General features: G+C 40.5%; 2 protein-coding genes and 1 long non-coding RNA gene across 14 annotated transcripts in view; 1 reads left to right on the forward strand and 2 right to left on the reverse strand.

Annotated features, from left to right (window-relative positions):
* LOC145858034 (uncharacterized) overlaps positions 1-10,048 on the reverse strand; it is a 26,991-nt gene extending 16,943 nt beyond the window's left edge. The window contains exon 1 of one of the 2 annotated variants that reach the window (XR_014378799.1): positions 9,928-10,048. This is a non-coding gene — a long non-coding RNA (uncharacterized LOC145858034). Of the gene's footprint in view, positions 1-4,593; positions 4,924-9,927 lie in introns of those variants that run through there. The other variant, XR_014378798.1, reaches the window with a different exon arrangement.
* On the forward strand, positions 3,320-12,273 carry LOC106611744 (testis-expressed protein 11). Of its 4 annotated transcripts, none has more exons than XM_014212285.3 (4): positions 3,320-4,245; positions 10,560-10,721; positions 10,971-11,049; positions 11,397-12,273. In XM_014212285.3, exons 1-3 carry the CDS (start codon positions 4,108-4,110, stop codon positions 10,998-11,000), a joined length of 330 nt encoding a protein of 109 aa, XP_014067760.1. In that variant the 5' UTR covers positions 3,320-4,107; the 3' UTR covers positions 11,001-11,049; positions 11,397-12,273. The 4 variants fall into 4 exon arrangements, 2 of the variants coding, with proteins under 2 accessions (XP_014067760.1, XP_014067759.1); XR_001330153.3 differs by having other exon boundaries at positions 3,322-4,245; positions 10,971-11,080; XM_014212284.3 differs by having other exon boundaries at positions 3,323-4,245; positions 10,971-12,273.
* The window catches only part of LOC106611741 (disks large homolog 3), a 137,983-nt gene continuing 132,520 nt past the window's right edge, over positions 12,273-17,735 (reverse strand). For all 8 annotated transcript variants that reach the window (XM_082955905.1, XM_014212272.3, XM_045723912.2 and 5 more), the window contains 3 exons: positions 17,278-17,387; positions 17,080-17,171; positions 12,273-16,941 (listed from right to left, as the gene is read on the reverse strand). In XM_082955905.1, the coding sequence (XP_082812031.1) occupies positions 16,835-16,941; positions 17,080-17,171; positions 17,278-17,387 (309 nt within the window). In that variant the 3' untranslated portion in view covers positions 12,273-16,834. The remainder of the gene's footprint in view (positions 16,942-17,079; positions 17,172-17,277; positions 17,388-17,735) is intronic.

Here is a 17,735-nt window from a genome sequence, read left to right on the forward strand (position 1 = left end):
CGAAAAGCTATTTTAAAATCGGACATAGCGATTGCATAAAGGAGTTCTGTATCTATAATTCTTAAAATAATTGTTATGTTTTTTGTGAACGTTTATCGTGAGTAATTTAGTAAATTCACCGGAAGTTTCAGTGGGTATGCTAGTTCTGAACGTCACATGCTAATGTAAAAAGCAGTTTTTTATATAAATATGAACTTGATTGAACAAAACATGCATGTATTGTATAACATAATGTCCTATGAGTGTCATCTGATGAAGATCATCAAAGGTTAGTGCTGCATTTAGCTGTGGTTTTGTTTTTTGTGACATTATATGCTAGCTTGAAAAATGGGTGTCTGATTATTTCTGGCTGGGTACTCTGCTGACATAATCTAATGTTTTGCTTTCGCTGTAAAGCCTTTTTGAAATCAGACAGTGTGGTTAGATAAAGGAGAGTCTTGTCTTTAAAATGGTGTAAAATAGTCATATGTTTGAAAAATGGAAGTTTTCGGATTTTCGAGGACTTTGTATTTCGCGCCACGCCCATCATTGGATATTGGAGCAGGTGTTCCGCTAGCGGAACGTCTAGATGTAAGAGGTTTTAAGAAGGAAAGAAATTCCACAAATTAACTTTTAACAAGGCACACCTGTTCATTGAAATGCATTCCAGGTGACTATCTCATGAAGCTGGTTGAGAGAATGCCAAGAGTGTGCAAAGCTGTCATCAAGGCAAAGGGTGGCTACTTTGAAGAATCTCAAATATAAAATATATTTTGAGTTGTTTAACACTTTTTTGGTTACTACATGATTCCATATGTGTCTTCACTATTATTCTACAATGTAGAAAATAGTAAAAATAAAGAAAAACCCTTGAATGAGTAGGTGTGTTAAAACTTTTGACTGGTACTGTATGTATGTATGTATGTATGTATGTATGTATGTATGTATGTATGTATGTATGTATGTATGTATGTGTGTGTGTGTGTGTGTGTGTGTGGTAACCCTAGCTGTCCCAGTTCTGCCCCCTGGAACGGGCTGAGTAGATGGACTAGAAGACGTGCCTGTTGATAGCTGCTGCTGCCTGCGGAGCTCTGTAGGAAGTCTCCACACTCTGACCAGGTGCCACCCACTCTCCCTCAATCTCTCTCTGCCTGTCGTCCACATTTAGCTCCCTCTCCATCCACATGGATGGAAATTTACCAAGACCAACAAAGAGGAGAGGTGACTAACCGTGTTATCAGTGCCGGCGTAGGTGGTTATTTTAAATCCTGCTGTTACTGGTAGCGGCCACCATGTGGCGATGATGAATACTGAATGACAATGTCACTGTGTCTTCATGTTTAGACCGAGCAGCTGACACAAGTCCTGAAGATCCGCTGGGAGGTCCGGAAGACTCTTAAAGCCTCTAATTATCCCTCCTCTTTCCATTCCATGCTATGCTTAGTTCTGGCATGATGTTGGATTACGTTGTGCGAGGAGAATAATCTGACATCATCTGACATGCACTCCCAGGGAACTTGTCCAAAGACCCTACAGACATCTTGCTGCTGTTGTATGAGTTTGAGGCTCATGCCAAACTCAACGACCCCAAGGTGGAGACCGTGCTGGAGACAGTGCTGGAGCTGGATAACATTGAGACCAAGGTGTTGGCGACGATGGCAGGTGAAGAGGACACACCGTAGCTGACCGTCTCCTTACATGACTTGTTCTCATCCAGGAGTTGTTTGTTGTGATGAGTTTCTTCTGTTATGGACCCTCCTGCCCACTTCCCTCTGCTGTGTAAGAAGGCCTTGAGGATTGCTCTGTCTCTGTACAGGTAATGGCCACAAGCAGACCTGGCCCGCTGCAGGTGTGCCCATCTCATCTGCCATTCCATCACAAAAAAAATAAATAATAATAATTACAAAACAAAACACCTCACAATTTATAATTGGTCCACTAAACAGGTCCATCAGATACTGGTATAAGATCCAGTCAGATATTTGCTGTGACAGAGCTCCAGTGTGTCCGTGCATAGGTTGCTCTCTCTCTCTCGCTCTTCCCCTCTCACCCAGCGTGTGCACAGCCTGATCCAGCTGTCGCTGCCGAGCAGCGTGTCGAAGGCGGAGGCCTGTGTGCTGGAGGAGGATATGAGGGCTAATATGAGGATGGCCTGTCCATCATCACAGCCGCAGTGAGTCAGCACCAATCACGCCCCCTCACCCCCTCCCCCAGCACCCCCGCACTGTCATTACCACCCCTCATCCCTTCGCCCCCCTCTTCCCACTGCTGCTGCCCTGAAAGCATCTCCTGTTTGTTTTTATCAATGGGCTTTCAGCACCACTTCAATTAGCAGATGCTTCCATTCACCATCCCCTTCCTGCCAATTTGAATGGTAATGTGCTGTACAAGCCATCACTCTGCTGTTGAACAAGCCATCACTCTGCTGTTAAACTAAGAGCTTTATTGAATGTTATTGAAGCATTACCAAGCTTTATGTGCACAGGCACATTTTCATATGCAGTTGCTACTCGAAACCACTGCCATGCAGATTTTCCATTACACCACCTTGAAATTGATACATTAAAACAATGGATGGACAAGTGCCTAAAAAGGACAAGTTTACCCAAAATCCAGAAACTCCCAAGTGATTCCATACATTTAAACTAGTTCAGTGGAGTTTGCCCTCTCCCTCTCTCTCCCTGTAGTGCTGTCACATGACTCGTGACGTTGCTGGCTGCAGGCCTCGCTCTGCTCCATTGTCAGTCAATTCATGATTCAGAAATCTGCGAAGTTTGGACAAATTCATTGTTTTTATAAAGCGTATGGCCGAATTAGCTATTTTTCAGCTTTGAGTCAGGAAATGTGTACATTTCCACCTACGACGTGTGATTATTTTATATCATTATTTTATGTAGCCGACTGCCACAGCAGTAGAGATGGGTAACAACTGTGCATGTGCGCTCTCGGGGGAATCAACGCTACGTAGAAACGGCACGTAATGCCCTAATTCGCAGATCGACAGAAAAGTGAAGACAACTTTACACATTATAAGTGGTGTAAAAATACTTACAAGTACCATTTCAGTAGCTCTCTTTGGTAGCTGTACTTCACTATTTATATTTTTGACAACTTTTACTTTTACTTCACTACATTCCTAAAGAAAATAACGTACTTTTTACTCCATACATTTCCCTGACACCCAAAAGTACTCGTTACATTTTGAATGCTTAGCAGGACAGGAAAATGGTCCAACTTACACACTTATCAAGATAATATCCCTGGTCATCCCTACTACCTGATCTGGCGGATTCACTAAACACAAATGCTTCGTTTGTAAATTATGTCTGAGTGTTGGAGCGTGCCCCTAGTCAGTAAATTAAAAAAACAAGAAGTTGGTGCCATCTGGTTTGCTTAATATAAGGAATTTGAAATTATTTCTACTTTTACTTATCAGACTTAAGTACATTTTAGAAATTACATTTACTTTTGATACTTAAGTATATTTAAAACCAAACACTTTTAGACTTTTACTCAAGTAGTATTTTACTGGGTGACTTTCACTTTTACTTGAGTCATTTTCTATGAAGGTATCTTTACTTTTACTCAAGTATGACAATTGGATACTTTTTTCACCACTGCACATTATACAAAGTAAACAACAACCTACAAATATGTCTGACGATGAAAACTTGTGAGTGATGAAGAAAACTACTGGAGGGGCGCCCAGGTGTTATTGAACCATAATTATTTGAGCCTGAGTATTCAGACGAAGAATTGAGGCAAATTGAGCTTCAGACATCTAGCCACCATAGCAGTAGCTAGACCACAGCCCCAACCCATCCCCAGGATCACCACCCTTACAAAAAGCATTGCAGTTTTGAAACTGCAGTAAAAGTGCAGTAACTGCATTTGACTGTGGTATTTTGCACGCTGTAATTGCAGTTATACTGCACTCTAACTGCAATAACACTGCAAAAGTACTGTTATTTTGGACGCAGTATTTGCAGCATACTGCAGTTATACTGTAATCTTTTTTCGTAAGGGCAAAGACTGGTGGTGCAGTTGTGGCAATTGAGCTCCAATGCCGCGAATGAGGAATCTTTGTGCTGCAGATTATTCGAATATGTGACTACAATTCTTACATAAATGGAGAAACGTGATGATGAGTTGCAGTTAGTTTGCTTTTGTGACGACAGGGATATTGCTGCCCACATAAACCCTGATGTCCTGAAAACATGTTTACATGTTGGAGACAGCTGGGCCAAATGGACAGTTCCCTACCGGGTAAGTAGCTAAATTTTACTTTATAGAATGATCGCTTATCATAAACCTCTATGAACGGGACGTTAGTGGATTTTATGTTTTCATATTAGCCCAAAACACTGAGTGTTCAAAACATTAAGAACATCTGCTCTTTCTTGACAGACAGGGGGAGAGGGGAGTTGCAACTCAATATTAAGAATGTTTGGTAGCCTATGTTAATTTATCACAATGTTTCTCCCCTCGTCATAAATACATAGGGCACATACGCTAACCTGTAGAGCGCCTAGGCCTATGTCTACACGATATGGTGCAATGGTAATAACACAATAAGAACACCTCGAACTTCAAGAATCAGGCTAGGCTACATACCTCCGCACGCTTGCTTTGTCGCTTTCTCTTCTCAAACGACTATTTGTATTTTGCCACAGCGCCAGATCCAGTCCATGGATCCAGTAGCAACATCTGTATTTTTTTGTATCCTTCGGTTTAGTATCCTTCGGCAGGTGGGGCTGTTTTGAGCGCCACATTTTTAGCAACAACAAATATATATATATATTTATTTGGAGCGGGCTTGCCTGTTTTGCATGTTATATTGGCATTAATACGTGTCACATATCAGTTTGCAAACAATTTAAAGAATATATAATTGAGTTAATAAAGCCAAATACAAACATGGACTCTTTTTTGTTTTCTTGAGTAAGGGAGCTCCAAAATGCAGGTGTTTCAGCCTACCTCAGTGCTTTCTGTGGTGGTGAGGCAAGCCAGCAGAAAATACGGAGCGCTGCGCCGTGATTGGCTCAGTGTTCTGTCACTCATGGAGACACTACGTTACCACCAAGTCTAAGGCTAGAGCTTGAAAATGCTAGCCCCTTGGGGCTGCCATATAGTTATATTAGAAGTAGCCATCCAAGAAGTCTCAAGGTCATTGGTCACAGATAAAATGACATTAAATCACGTTATATCTACAGTAGCTTTGATTGGACTGAGGTCAATATCATACTTAGCTAGCAGTCATCATCATGAATCAAGTCGACAAATCTACTGGCAAATCCTTTTTTAATCCTTGTCATATGAAGAGAAATAATGAAGAGAAATTATGGATAAAACGTATCGGTGCTCATCAGCCATTAACATTACACAACAAGTTGGAAATCATAAATTCAACAATGAGTGGTTTGGAAGGAATCAGTGGCTAACTGCAAGCATTGCAAAGCAATCATTAGCCTGCTATTCAGCAGAGTGGCAGTGTGGTCCCAAGTCTAAGATTAAGGGTCTCTTTTCCTAGTTTAAAATGATAAACATTCAACATTGGCCATGTTGTCAATGAAGCATGATTTGTGCCGCGCTCAAAACAACTGTTAACTCGGAACTGCAAAATCTGACTTTCGTGAGTTCAAGACAACTGAGAACTCGGGGAAAAATGAGCTACGACTGGGAAAATACGTTTTGAACTTTCATCCAACTCTGAATTGTAAATCGGGAACTCTGGCCTCTTTCTAGTGCTACGACCTGAAGATCACTGACGTCATCATGATTTGACCTTTTTTTTTCTCCGAGTTCCCAGTTGTCTTGAAAGCACCATAAATCCAAAGAATGCCAGACTTTGATGACAAAGTTTGATGACAAAATTTGCCCACAAAGGACCGCTGTGCCACCTTCCTGTTCAAGTGAGCACATCACAACAAGGTGAGTCCAAAAATGTATTGTATGCTACTGCATAAATTATGTAATATGCCAGCTACTGTAGCTAAGAAAGTAATACTGAGTGTATGTTGTGTAGTAAACTGTTAGTAGCCCATGTACCCCACCCTAATAATTTGGTTTATTTTCACATCTTAATTTCGCCTTCTGTTCTGACTTGGTGGTGCACATGTAGCCTATAACCAGTTTTTGAGAAATGTAATCATCAAATATTGTAGCTTTCATTGTCTGCTTATATGCCCTCTTTATTTATTTTACGGTTCTGACTTGGTGTACATGGAGAACACTGTAAGAACGGCCCATGTTCTGAATGCTGTCGCTGTACATTTCAAAAGTGATGAACAAATACATATATTGACTACGTCGGTCCTAGCTCGCTCATCAATGTCTTAATCGAAATTACGGATGGCCTCTTATCCGCTTGTTTTCCCCTTATGTCATAGTTTGTACATCTCAATTGTCAGTAGAAACCACATTTGTTTAAGCAAGTCAGCCATATCTACTATGTTTTTTTAAATGGCAGTAAATGAGGCTGAATGAACTGTTTCACTGCCAGACAAGGCTCCGCTGATATCTAGGTGTAGAAGTGGTAAGGTGTTGGGACTGCTGTTGGGGCTCTGCTGTTGGGACAGCTTTGTGTAGGCCCTAACAGTTTGTGGGCACCGTTTGTCACCATTATAGTGCAATTAATGTATTGTTTTGTGTTGTGTAGTGGCTTTGCTGGCATGCATACCACTTTTTTTTTTTCACCCCACCAAGATTTACATGCTAAAATCGCCACTGGGTATACCTAATTCTATCAACATTCACATCAGCTCGTCCCTCACGAGCTCCTATAAGGGAATACCATGACGTTTCTAAGTACACATTCAATTACTCAAAACAGGTAATACTTTTGACAAAAATAGTTAATTCGGCCATATGCTTTCAATAATACAACGAATTTGTCCACACTGCGCGGATTTCTGAATAATGAATTCTTTGTCAACAGAGCAGAGCAACGAGTCGCGTGACCCATTTTTTCGTTGTCCAAACACTTAAAAGACACACCCTATCCCCTCAGCCCTCAAATTAAGTGGACACTTCTGATGACGTATCATGACGTCTGAGGAGTATACACTTGCCAGGTAAGGGAGGAATTAATGTTTTTTTTTGTTTTTTTATTCAAATACAGATCAACAATTTACATTCTTACATCATACAAAACAGAACGCAGGTATTAATGAGAAATACTGGAAAAAAACTAACAACAAAAAAATATAAAATAAAAACAATTCTAATGCAATTGTAATCACTCTGAAAAAATCTTATTGTAATGATTTAGGAAAATGTTATTCTTGTTATTGTTCACTAGGGTTAATGTTTTAATAAAATAGTTCAATTCAATCAAAAAAAATTGTAATTTTGGTATAGAATTTTGTAATTTTGTTTGTGTATTAAGTATTTGGCAACAAGAATAAAAAAAATTACAATCATTTCAGTGGTCTTGTTATCATTGCAATAGTAACATATTATATCTTTCATGTCAAAAACATGGGCAGTGTTCATAATGGTAAATAAATATTTTGCAAGGTTTTCCCAAAATTCTGACACATTTACATTCAAAGAACAAGTGAGACAGATTCTCACCTTCTTTTTCATAGAAAACGCAGATATCATCAACAGCCACAAATTTGGATATCATAGAATTACATGGATATATCTTATGTAAAATTTTGAAGTGCACTTCCTTAACTTTGTTTGGTATACAATATTTGTAAGGCCTTAACCATGCATTTTTCCAGACAATGCCAAGAATAAGCATGTTCCAGAAAAACATTCCTCTCGGTGTAAGTTGGTTTTGTGAATGAAGAATTTGTCTTATATATTTATTACAACAAGATTTCTCAAGTAAGCCCACACCTTCCAATCTGAGTTCTGGATAAACTTTGTGATCGTTACCAAAGCTAAGATGAGTTTTCATTCATGTAGTTAGACCACTGGGAACGGCTTTGATCACAGAAATAAACTCTCTGAAAGGTATTGGAAACTCTTTCAATGTTATAAATTGTTCATATGTGAGAATATTACCCTGGTTGTCGAAAATATCAAGAACAAAGTCAATATTCCTCTCATGCCAGCTGGGGTAAAACAATGACTTATTCCTTATAGTTATGTCTGAATTATTCCACAAAAGAGTTTTATGTGGGGGAAAATTGTGCAGGAAACATATTTTCCAGGCCATTAAAGCTTGTTGGTGAAACCTAGCCAATTTAGCAGGTAATCTATCAGGAATATAATTACATTTCAGTAAAAATTGAAGACCTCACCATTTATCAAACACATTATTTGGAATGAAATACCATATTGAATCAGTATTGATCAAACATTTTTTCAACCAGTTTATCTTGAGTGTGATTTATGTCAACAAAATCCAACACTTCTAGACCACCTTCAGCTCTTTTGTTAGAAAGAACAGATTTTTTTAGTTTGTGAGACTTTATTTTTCCAGATGAAGTCAAGAAAGGTCTTATCGATCTCTTTACAAGTAGTAGGATTTACACATAACGATAATGAGGGGTACACAAAACGAGACAGTCCCTCTGCCTAGGACAGAAGTACTCTCCCAAGTATAGAAAGATCTCTTTGTAGCCAATTATTAAATATATTTTTAGTTCTCTTAATTTTAGGAGAGAAATTCAAATGTTGTCTGACTAAGTGATTTTTGACAGAGGTATTCCTAAATATTTAACACAGTCCTTTACAGGAATATTTTATATTTCTTTATCATCAGAGTCAAATAAACATAAGATTTCACATATAGAAACATTCAGTATTAATCCTGATGCAATAGAAAATGCAGTTATAGCATTAAGGGCATGGGCGACCTGGTCTTTGTCTCTTAAGAAAAGACTAGTATCATCAGCCAGTTGGGAAATTTTGATTTCTTTGTTAAAAATGGTTAAGCCATACAAATTTGCATTATTCAGAATATCTAGAGATAGAAGTTCCACAACCAAAATGAATAAAAATGGGGAAATTGGGCATCCCTGTCGTACACTTGTTGATACTGAATCTTTTGGAAGTATTAAGGTTTAGTAGCACGGAACTATTTATATCTTTGTAAAACATGTTAATTACTTTAATAAAATGTTCACCAAATCCAAAAAGTTTAAGAGACCTAAAGAGAAATGCATGTTCAATTGTGACAAAGGCTTTACAGAAGTCCAAAAATAAGACAACCGCATCTGAGTCAATTGCATAAAAGGTTTTCATAAAAGGAATTGACAAATTATGATATTCCAATGGGATCTTTGCATAAAACATCATTCATTTTGAGTGCAGTTATTTTCTTTTGTACTTTCTCTTTTCATGTGCAAAAAAGCAACTAGTGTTTCTTTCCCCCTCTTGAATGCATTTTGTTCTTGACCTTACAAAGGCACCCTTTGCCAGATCCGTGTAAAGCTGTTCTAATTCTAGTTGTAAAGACTTGAATACAGACTCCTCTTCTTCAGATATATTATCTTTCTTTAGAAAACTGTCAAGCTTGCTCATCATCTCCTTTTCGTTAAGGTTATTTAATTGCATCAGCTCTTTGGCGCGTTTAATGACTACCACTCTGACTTTATATTTTAAAAATTCCTATCTACTTCCATGACCCAAGTCTTTTCTTGTAAAATGGCGGAATGATTTGTAAATGGGCCAGCCTTGGCCGGAAATTCGTCACTCGTTCATCCCGCGATGATTGTGTTTCTAGCCACAAGTAGCTTGTATTTGCTTTATATGCGCTAGTCAATTATGAGTGCATGTCTATATATAATTCTTAATATACGCCTACTGTATGATAGTTAGAAAACTAACGTTAGCCCGCATAGCTGGAACTTCTGAAGAAGGAAAATTATTTATTTCTACAATTTCCAAAAGATAACCAAACAAAAACATGTACTTTTTACGAGATGTGATTGTGCCGTCATGTGCATTAGAAGGACAATGTCTAACTTATTTGCATTCGTTTTTACTTACACTTGTATGTTGACTTCTCCATTGATGTTGTTTTTAAGTTTTCTCGGATTTTTCATAGCGGATGTACAATCGTCGCAAATTGAATTATAGGGTGTTTCAGGAACCGGAGTGAACACAATTGTACACCTGCAAAACCGACTAAAACGAGGGCTGAGGGGCTTACGTTGCAAACTTCCCTTGCTTGGCTAATCGTTTGGACCACCCGCCAAGATGGCGACGGGGATTTCCCCAAGGGCATAAGGCAAGGGTAAATGGACGTGGGTGTGGCTTTTCAGTGTTTGGACCGCAACCCGGTGTTCCAGCACGGCACTACAGGGAGATGGGGAAACTCCACTGAACTAGTTTCAATGTATGGATTCACTTGGAAGTTTCTGGATTTTGGGAAAACTTGACCTTTAAATCAATATACATCAAAATCACATTTGAGTCTTCCTCAACAACTCTAACACGTGTTGTCGTGTATAAAATCCTATATTTTCTCACATTGTGTCATTCCCAGACTGACTATAGACATTAAAAGCCCATTCATATGCATTCCTGGACTCTGAGGCCATGTAGGTTATCATCAGTCCACCTGCTTCTAGACAGGTGGACTGCGGCAGCATGAATGTGTTTGTTTGTCTCCTCTCCAGCCTGAGGACTTCCCTGAGATGGAGATCTTGTGGCAGCTGACCTGCGCCTGGAACACAGGCATCCTGCTTTACAGCCTGGCCGAGTACCCTGAGGGGTGGTGTGGCCTGGGCATGAGCTTCCTCCGCCACCTGGGCTCCCTGCAGGAGAGCTACCAGACACAGGTACTACTGACTGACTGACTGAGGGAGGGGACAGCAGTGGAGCGTCAAATGAGAGGCCCATGGAATACTGATTTAAAAATAAATAAATAATGTAATCTTTATTTAACTAGGCAAGTCAGTTAAGAACAAATTATTATTACTGATAAGATGTCTTAAGAAAAGTTTGGTTGTATACCTGTAAACGAAAAGAGATATAGACGTAGTCATTTGTTTCTTAGATTGCTAATATCCAGTATTGTTTGTCCACAGATGTCAGATCTGTACACAGGTCCTGGATAGTCTGGACAAAGCCAAGAAGAACCTCATCATGGAGGATTGATTTGAGCTGGTAGAGCTTTGCAGAGCTCTTTTACTGTCTGGTACCTGATATTATTAATGTGGTAGCTGGGATGGTAGTTTACTGTATGATGGGTTGGCGCCCCCCCTTGGGTTGTGCCATGGCGGAGATCTTTGTGGGCTATACTCGGCCTTGTCCCGGGATGGTATGTTGGTGGTTAGAGATATCCCTCCAATGGTGTGGAGGCTGTGCTTTGGCAAAGTGGGTGGGGTTATATCCTACCTGTTTGGCCCTGTCCGGGGGTTTCATCGGATGGGGCCAGTGTCTCCTGACACATCCTGGTGTCCTGTGTGAATTTAAATATGCTCTCTCTTATTCTTTCTTGCTCTCTCTCGGAGGACCTGAGCCCTAGGACCATGCCTCAGGACTACCTGGCTTGATGACTCCTTGCTGTCCCCAGTTCACCTGGCCGTGCTGCTGCTCCAGTTCCAACTGTTCTGCCTGCAGCTATGGAACCCTGACCTGTTCACCGGATGTGCTACCTGTCCCAGACCTGCTGGAACCCTGACCTGTTCACTGGACGTGCTACCTGTCCCAGACCTGCTGTTTTAAACTCTCTAGAGACAGCAGGAGCGGTAGAGATACTCTCAAAGATCGGCTATGAAAAAGCCAACTGACACTTACTCTTGTGTTACTGACTTTTTGCACCCTCGACAACTACTATGATTATTATTATTTGACCATGCTGGTCATTTATGAACATTTGAACATCTTGGCCATGTGCTGTTATAATCTCCACCCGGCACAGACAGAAGAGGACTGGCCACCCCTCATAGCCTGGTTCCTTTCTAGGTTTCTTCCTAGGTTTTGGCCTTTCTAGGGAGTTTTTCCTAGCCACCGTGCTTCTACACCTGCATTGCTTGCTGTTTGGGGTTTTAGGCTGGGTTTCTGTACAGCACTTTGAGATATCAGCTGATGTAAGAAGGGCTATATAAATACAATTGATTTGATGACTGACTGGTCTCCAGTTTAGTCAGCTCCTCCAGGATGTCAGTTGCATCCTGCCCTCCCCCAATATTTCCCTAGGGAGAGTTCAGATAACTGTTTCTAGTTAATGTTTTGGTACTTCTGTACATGAATGGACTTTATTTTATGCCTCTCGCATATATTACATTCATATGAATTTTACATGTAAAATTGTATTTGTCTTATTTAAACAAATCATCTTAAACTGCCAATACCAGTGGACTCAAATAAAACACATCAAAATCATAACCGAGTCACATATTTTATTATTTTCAAACAAATAAACTCTTGTCCAAAACAAAACCCCAAACAAAATAGGCTGCAGGACTGTTCCCTCATGACTAGGACAGGGAAGACCGTTCGGCCCAGCGTCCTGATAGGCTCTACCACCTGTGGTGTGACAGGAAGGAAACTACTGTACAATCAAAGGGTTCGCAAGCACTTACTGCACAGGTGTGCTGTCAAACAACTCATCACCCAAAAGGACAAACCATAACCTGACCGACCCCACCCCCCAGAGCTCATGTCTCTCTCTCACTGGAACAAAGACCCTCATCAATTATACAAACACAGAGGCATTTCGGTTCAATCTTGTTCTACCGCAACCGCAATAGAAATAATACAATTAAATCTAGTTCTTTGGGCTTTATTGACATGGCTGACCGAGAGGTATAAATACCAGACGTTAACAGTCTGGTGTTTAGTTGAAACACAGCTGAGGAGCAGTTCTAAAACTTCTAAATGAGATAATGATCAATGCACCTCATGGTTTCTGGAATATCACCTTGTAGGTTGCTGCCTGGGTCTCATCTTCATTTTTTACATAATTGTTTTAATCTATACACCCAGACACCATTTTCCACAAGAAATAACATGTAGACAGGCCCTACTTGAGGGAATTACATTCCCAACTGACAAACATTTTTCCAATAGGCAGCTGAAGATTTGTCTATAGAGAAATACCAACATTACAGCACATTTGTATGGAAATTATATCTCAGAATAGCTCAGTTTACTTACCTGACATTTGTGATCTATAAAACATGTTTTGCCCCAGTTTGTTTCACACATGCATGAAGCACAGGTGAGGGGGATCTGCTGGGGGCATATTTACATTTGACAGCTACCACACCCTTTGAAACAGTCTGTATGCAGTTTATAAATGGCTCTGTTCCCTTCGGTTATTCCCTGAACTCTGGTTTTGACACAGGTAATGACAGCTGGTTTAGCAGTGGTGCCTGGCAGGTGGGCACACCTGTTCAGAAAATGCCTTCAGGTACAGGTGCTTTAGGGGGAAGTAGGGGACCCAGAGGGCTAGGTGACAACTTCCTGTGGGCATATAGAAGATGGTCTGGCTCTCAGGCATCTGAGGAAAATCCTTTCCCCTCTACCAAAAAAAAGGTGGAAAATCAAAATGTTCACAGGGTAGGGGGCCACAGCATTCCTTATTCTTCAACAAGTCCCCTCACATGTACACAAACACAGTGCCAAGATCCGCAAAGGGAGATGGGGCAGGTCATTTCAATCCTGTTGAATCCATACAGCCAACTCAGGCAAGGGTTTACCACAGAAGTGGTCTTCACAAAGCTTCACCGCATCATAAGATAGACATTTTACATTCGCTTATTAAATGCAAATGCCTTTAAAAATCGCTCAGATCGTTCAGTCAATTACTCTCATTCACATTTAACAGCTTTGAACTCTCCATGTCTCCTTTCAAACATGGTGTTTCAGTCACAGGGGAAATTAAATCTGTGTGTTAGATTCCTGAGCTGACCTAGCTCACCCCAGACATGCCATTGGGTTCATAACACAGTGGTTCAACACATGCCCAGAACTAATTCAAAAATGATTTAAAAACTTTAGATACACAGCGCATATACAGTGTATTCGGAAAGTATTCAGACCCCTTGACTTTTTCTACATTTTGTTAAGTCACAGCCTTATTCTAAAATTGATTAAATACTTAAATCTACACACAATAACCCCATAATCACAAAGCAAAAGTTTTTTTAATGTTAGCAAATGTATAAAAAAATAAAACTGAAATATCACATTTACATAAGTATTCAGAACCTTTACTCAGTACTTTGTTGAAGCACCTTTGGCAGCGATTACAGCCTCGATTCTTCTTGGGTATGACACTACAAGCTTGGCACTCCGTATTTGGAGAGTTTCTCCCATTCTTCTCTGCAGATCCTCTCAAGCTCTGTCAGGTTGGATGGGAAGCGTCACTGCACAGCTATTTTTAGTCCGGGCCATTCAGAGACTTATCCCGAAGCCACTCCTGCGTTGTCTTGGCTGTGTGCCTAGGGTCGTTGTCCAGTTGGAAGGTGAACCTTCGCCCCAGTCTGAGGTCCTGAGTGCTCTGGAGCAGGTTTTCATCAAGGATCTCTCTGTACTTTGCTCCGTTCATCTTTCCCTCGATCCTGACTAGTCTCCCAGTCCCTACCGCTGAAAAACATCCCAAAAGCATGATGCTGCCACCACCATGCTTCAACGTAGAGATGGTGCCAGGTTTCCTTTAGATGTGATGCTTGGCATTCAAGCCCAAGAGTTCAATCTTGGTTTCATCAGACCAGAGAATCTTGTTTCTCATTCAGTCTTTAGGTGTCTTTTGGAAAACTCCCAAGTGGGCTGTCATGTGCCTTTTACTGAGGAGTGGCTTCCGTCTGGCCACTCTACCATAAAGGCCTGATTGGTGGAGTGCTACAGAGATGGTTGTCCTTCTGGAAGGTTCTCCCATCTCCACAGAGAAACTCTGGAGCTCTGTCAGAGTGACCATTGGGTCCTTGGTCACCTCCCTGACCAAGGCACTTCTCCCACGATTGCTCAGTTTGGCCGGGCGGCTAGCTCTAGGAAGAGTCTTGTTGGTTCCAAAATTCTTCCATTTATGAATGGAGGCCACTGTGTTCTTGGGGACCTTCAATGCTGCAGAAATGTTTTGGTACCCTTCCCCAGATCTGTGCCAAAACAATCCTGTCTCTGAGCTCTACAGACAATTCTTTCAACTTCATGGCTTGGTTTTTGCACCGACATGCACTGTCAACTGTGGGACCATATATATACACACAGGTTTGTGCCTTTCCAAATCATGTCCAAATCAATTGGATTTACCACAGGTGGATTCTAATCAAGTTGTAGAAACATCAAGGATGATCAATGGAAACAGGATGTACCTGAGCTCAATTTCAAGTCTCAAAGCAAAGGGTCTGAATACTTATGTAAGTAAGGCATTTGCACAACTTTCTAAAAACCTGTTTTAGCTTTGTCATTTTTGGATATTGTGTGTTGATTGAGAAAAAAAGTATTTAATCCATTTTAGAATAAGGCTGTAATGTAACAAAATGTGAAAGAAGTCTGAATACTTTCCGAATGCAATGTAGGTTTTAATCAAACCCCTCTTTAGTGTTATTTTGGGTGGGTGGGGGGGGGGACAATCCAAAAGCAGGTTAAATTGCCTCTTTGTTAGGACATCCAATACAAGTATTGTCTTGTTCTACCCGTTTAAGGCCACCTTCATGATGGCATATTCAGGACAGTACCATGTGACCATTCAATCAGAAGAGACACTCCTCTTGGAAGGTAGAGAGTGTAATAGGGTGATCTGCTGCTCAACGTGGGTCAGGGAGCTATGGCTGCCTAAATTGGAATCCAATCAAGTCTTAAATTACAACAGGAAAAGGGTCAAAAGAATACATGGGGAAGATAGAAATCCACAGAAGTGCAATGCGTTCGTCTATTGCACTCACAAGTTAGGCCTCCTGGAAGTCAGGAGACAACGCAGAAAAATTGAACATTTAAAATAAAAAGTTCCATCTGTTTTTTTCGTTGTCAATTATTTATAGCTTCCCTCAAAGTACAGGTAGTAATATAACAATTTGTATTTGATGTAAGGCAGTTTGGTGTTTTGCAGAGAGCCCCGTTACACTTCTCTACCCCCATCCTTTACACAGAGCAGCTAAAAACCACAAGCAAAAAAATCCCCCCGCCAAAAACAATATCTAACAGCCCTCCAAGTAGACAATTCTAGTGAAGTGTAAAACGTGTAGTTTTTAATATGTAGTAAAATCGCAGTAGGATTTGATAATTTACCTTGTGATTTCATTATATAAATGTAGAGATTCATAACTAATTTCTTCCATTGGTTCTGCCTCCCAAGAGGTCTGTATCAGCTGCAGCACCAACAACTGGCAGCTGATCAAACAGCAAGCTGGTAGATCACCAGTCTGTAGGCTTCTCCACCAATTTCTTCAGTAATTACAAAGAAGAGCGATAACTCCAACAGTACCATCAGCTGGGCTTGATATTATCCAGTCCTTGTAGAAAAAAAACAACCTAAGTGGTCTTTGCTTCTCATCTTGCGTGTCTTTTTTTAAAATGTGATTTGATGAACATTTACAAAGTGTTCCAACTTGTATGATTGGGCTCCGTTCCCCTGCAACTTCTCCTGAATCCCTAACTCCTCCTCACTCCAGCGTCGTCTGTAAAACATTCTGATCTTCAACTGTCAGTCCCATTTCACAAAGAACGATTCATTTTGCTTTTCCCTTGTTTTGTTTTAAAATGACAAATTCATTTGAAATGGCATTTCCAGTCTTGAATGGATTTGCTGAGAAACTCATGCAGGGGTGTGCACAGTCACAGAAATGGTGATAAGACTTGTTTTCATTTGAGATTAACATAATGATGACACTAAAACTTGATATGAAACATATCTGCAAAAAAGGGGGAGGGAGGAGCTCTTCGGGGGATGGGCGGGGTGTGGGGGGGGGGGCTCTGCGCCGACAGAGGGTTACAGCTGGGGAGCTCAGAGCTTCTCTGAAGAAGGTATCCAGATGTAGGGGCCCGACTGTTCCTCGATGATCATCTTGATTTTGTTGTAGATCTCCTCTAGCGAATCACCCTGTACAATGGCTGGAGAGAGAGAGAGGGAGACGCACACAAATATCATGAGTGCATCAATGCATTAAGGTTCCTACTCGCACTACAATACAAGCTCATCTAAAATATTTAGCATCTGTGAAAAAAAAATGTAATAACTAGTGGACTTACCTGTGAAAAATTCTCCAAACTCTTGTTCAAGCTTAATTGCTTTATCAAAGACTTTATTAGCTTGCTCGTAAGTCTGTCTCTTATTCATGTCCCTGCAACACAAGACATGATTGTGCAGTACAGGAAGTGATTGTTGTATGGAGTTAACAGTTAAGTGCAATGCTTTTAACAGTATTAGTTCCAAGAACACACACTTACATAAGAGCTTCAATGGATTTTGGTTTGATGAAAATTGCAATCGAATAAAGTTGTGCTTGTTGCAGTCGCTTTATAGCGTTCCCAGACACGTCCAGGATACAATGTTTTCCCTGCAGGAAGAGGAAAGAGAAAACAAACAGGTAAGTATGAAAATACCACATACTCTATCAGGCTCTACATCCATTAAGAATGAATCAGAAATTAACCCTTGATGCAAACTTGTGAGGACCCAAAAAGGTGAAAATTTTTCCACACAGAAACATGCAGAAATTGTGTACGCTGTAAGAATTTCCCTATTTTCAAAGTGGGGTTATCACAATACCGGCATTTTACTAACGATGTGATCCCAGGCCAAGTACCACAATACCAAGTAGTATTGTGATACCAGATTCTGCTTAAAATTAAATTGATTAAGCATACAATTTGCTACCTTTGAAGCATCTTTTTGAGTAGGCTAT

Source organism: Salmo salar, chromosome 09 (genome assembly GCF_965601325.2).
Source record: "Salmo salar chromosome 09, fSalSal1, whole genome shotgun sequence".
NCBI classification, from domain to species: Eukaryota; Metazoa; Chordata; class Actinopteri; order Salmoniformes; family Salmonidae; genus Salmo; species Salmo salar.

Excerpts from the sequence above, each read along its gene's own strand:
- LOC106611744 (XM_014212285.3), top strand. The coding sequence starts at position 4,108 with ATGGAGAAACGTGATGATGAGTTGCAGTTAGTTTGCTTTTGTGACGAC. Across the intron at positions 4,246-10,559 it reads AATGGACAGTTCCCTACCGG|CCTGAGGACTTCCCTGAGAT; the intron begins GTAAGTAGCTAA and ends TCTCCTCTCCAG. Across the intron at positions 10,722-10,970 it reads AGGAGAGCTACCAGACACAG|ATGTCAGATCTGTACACAGG; the intron begins GTACTACTGACT and ends GTTTGTCCACAG.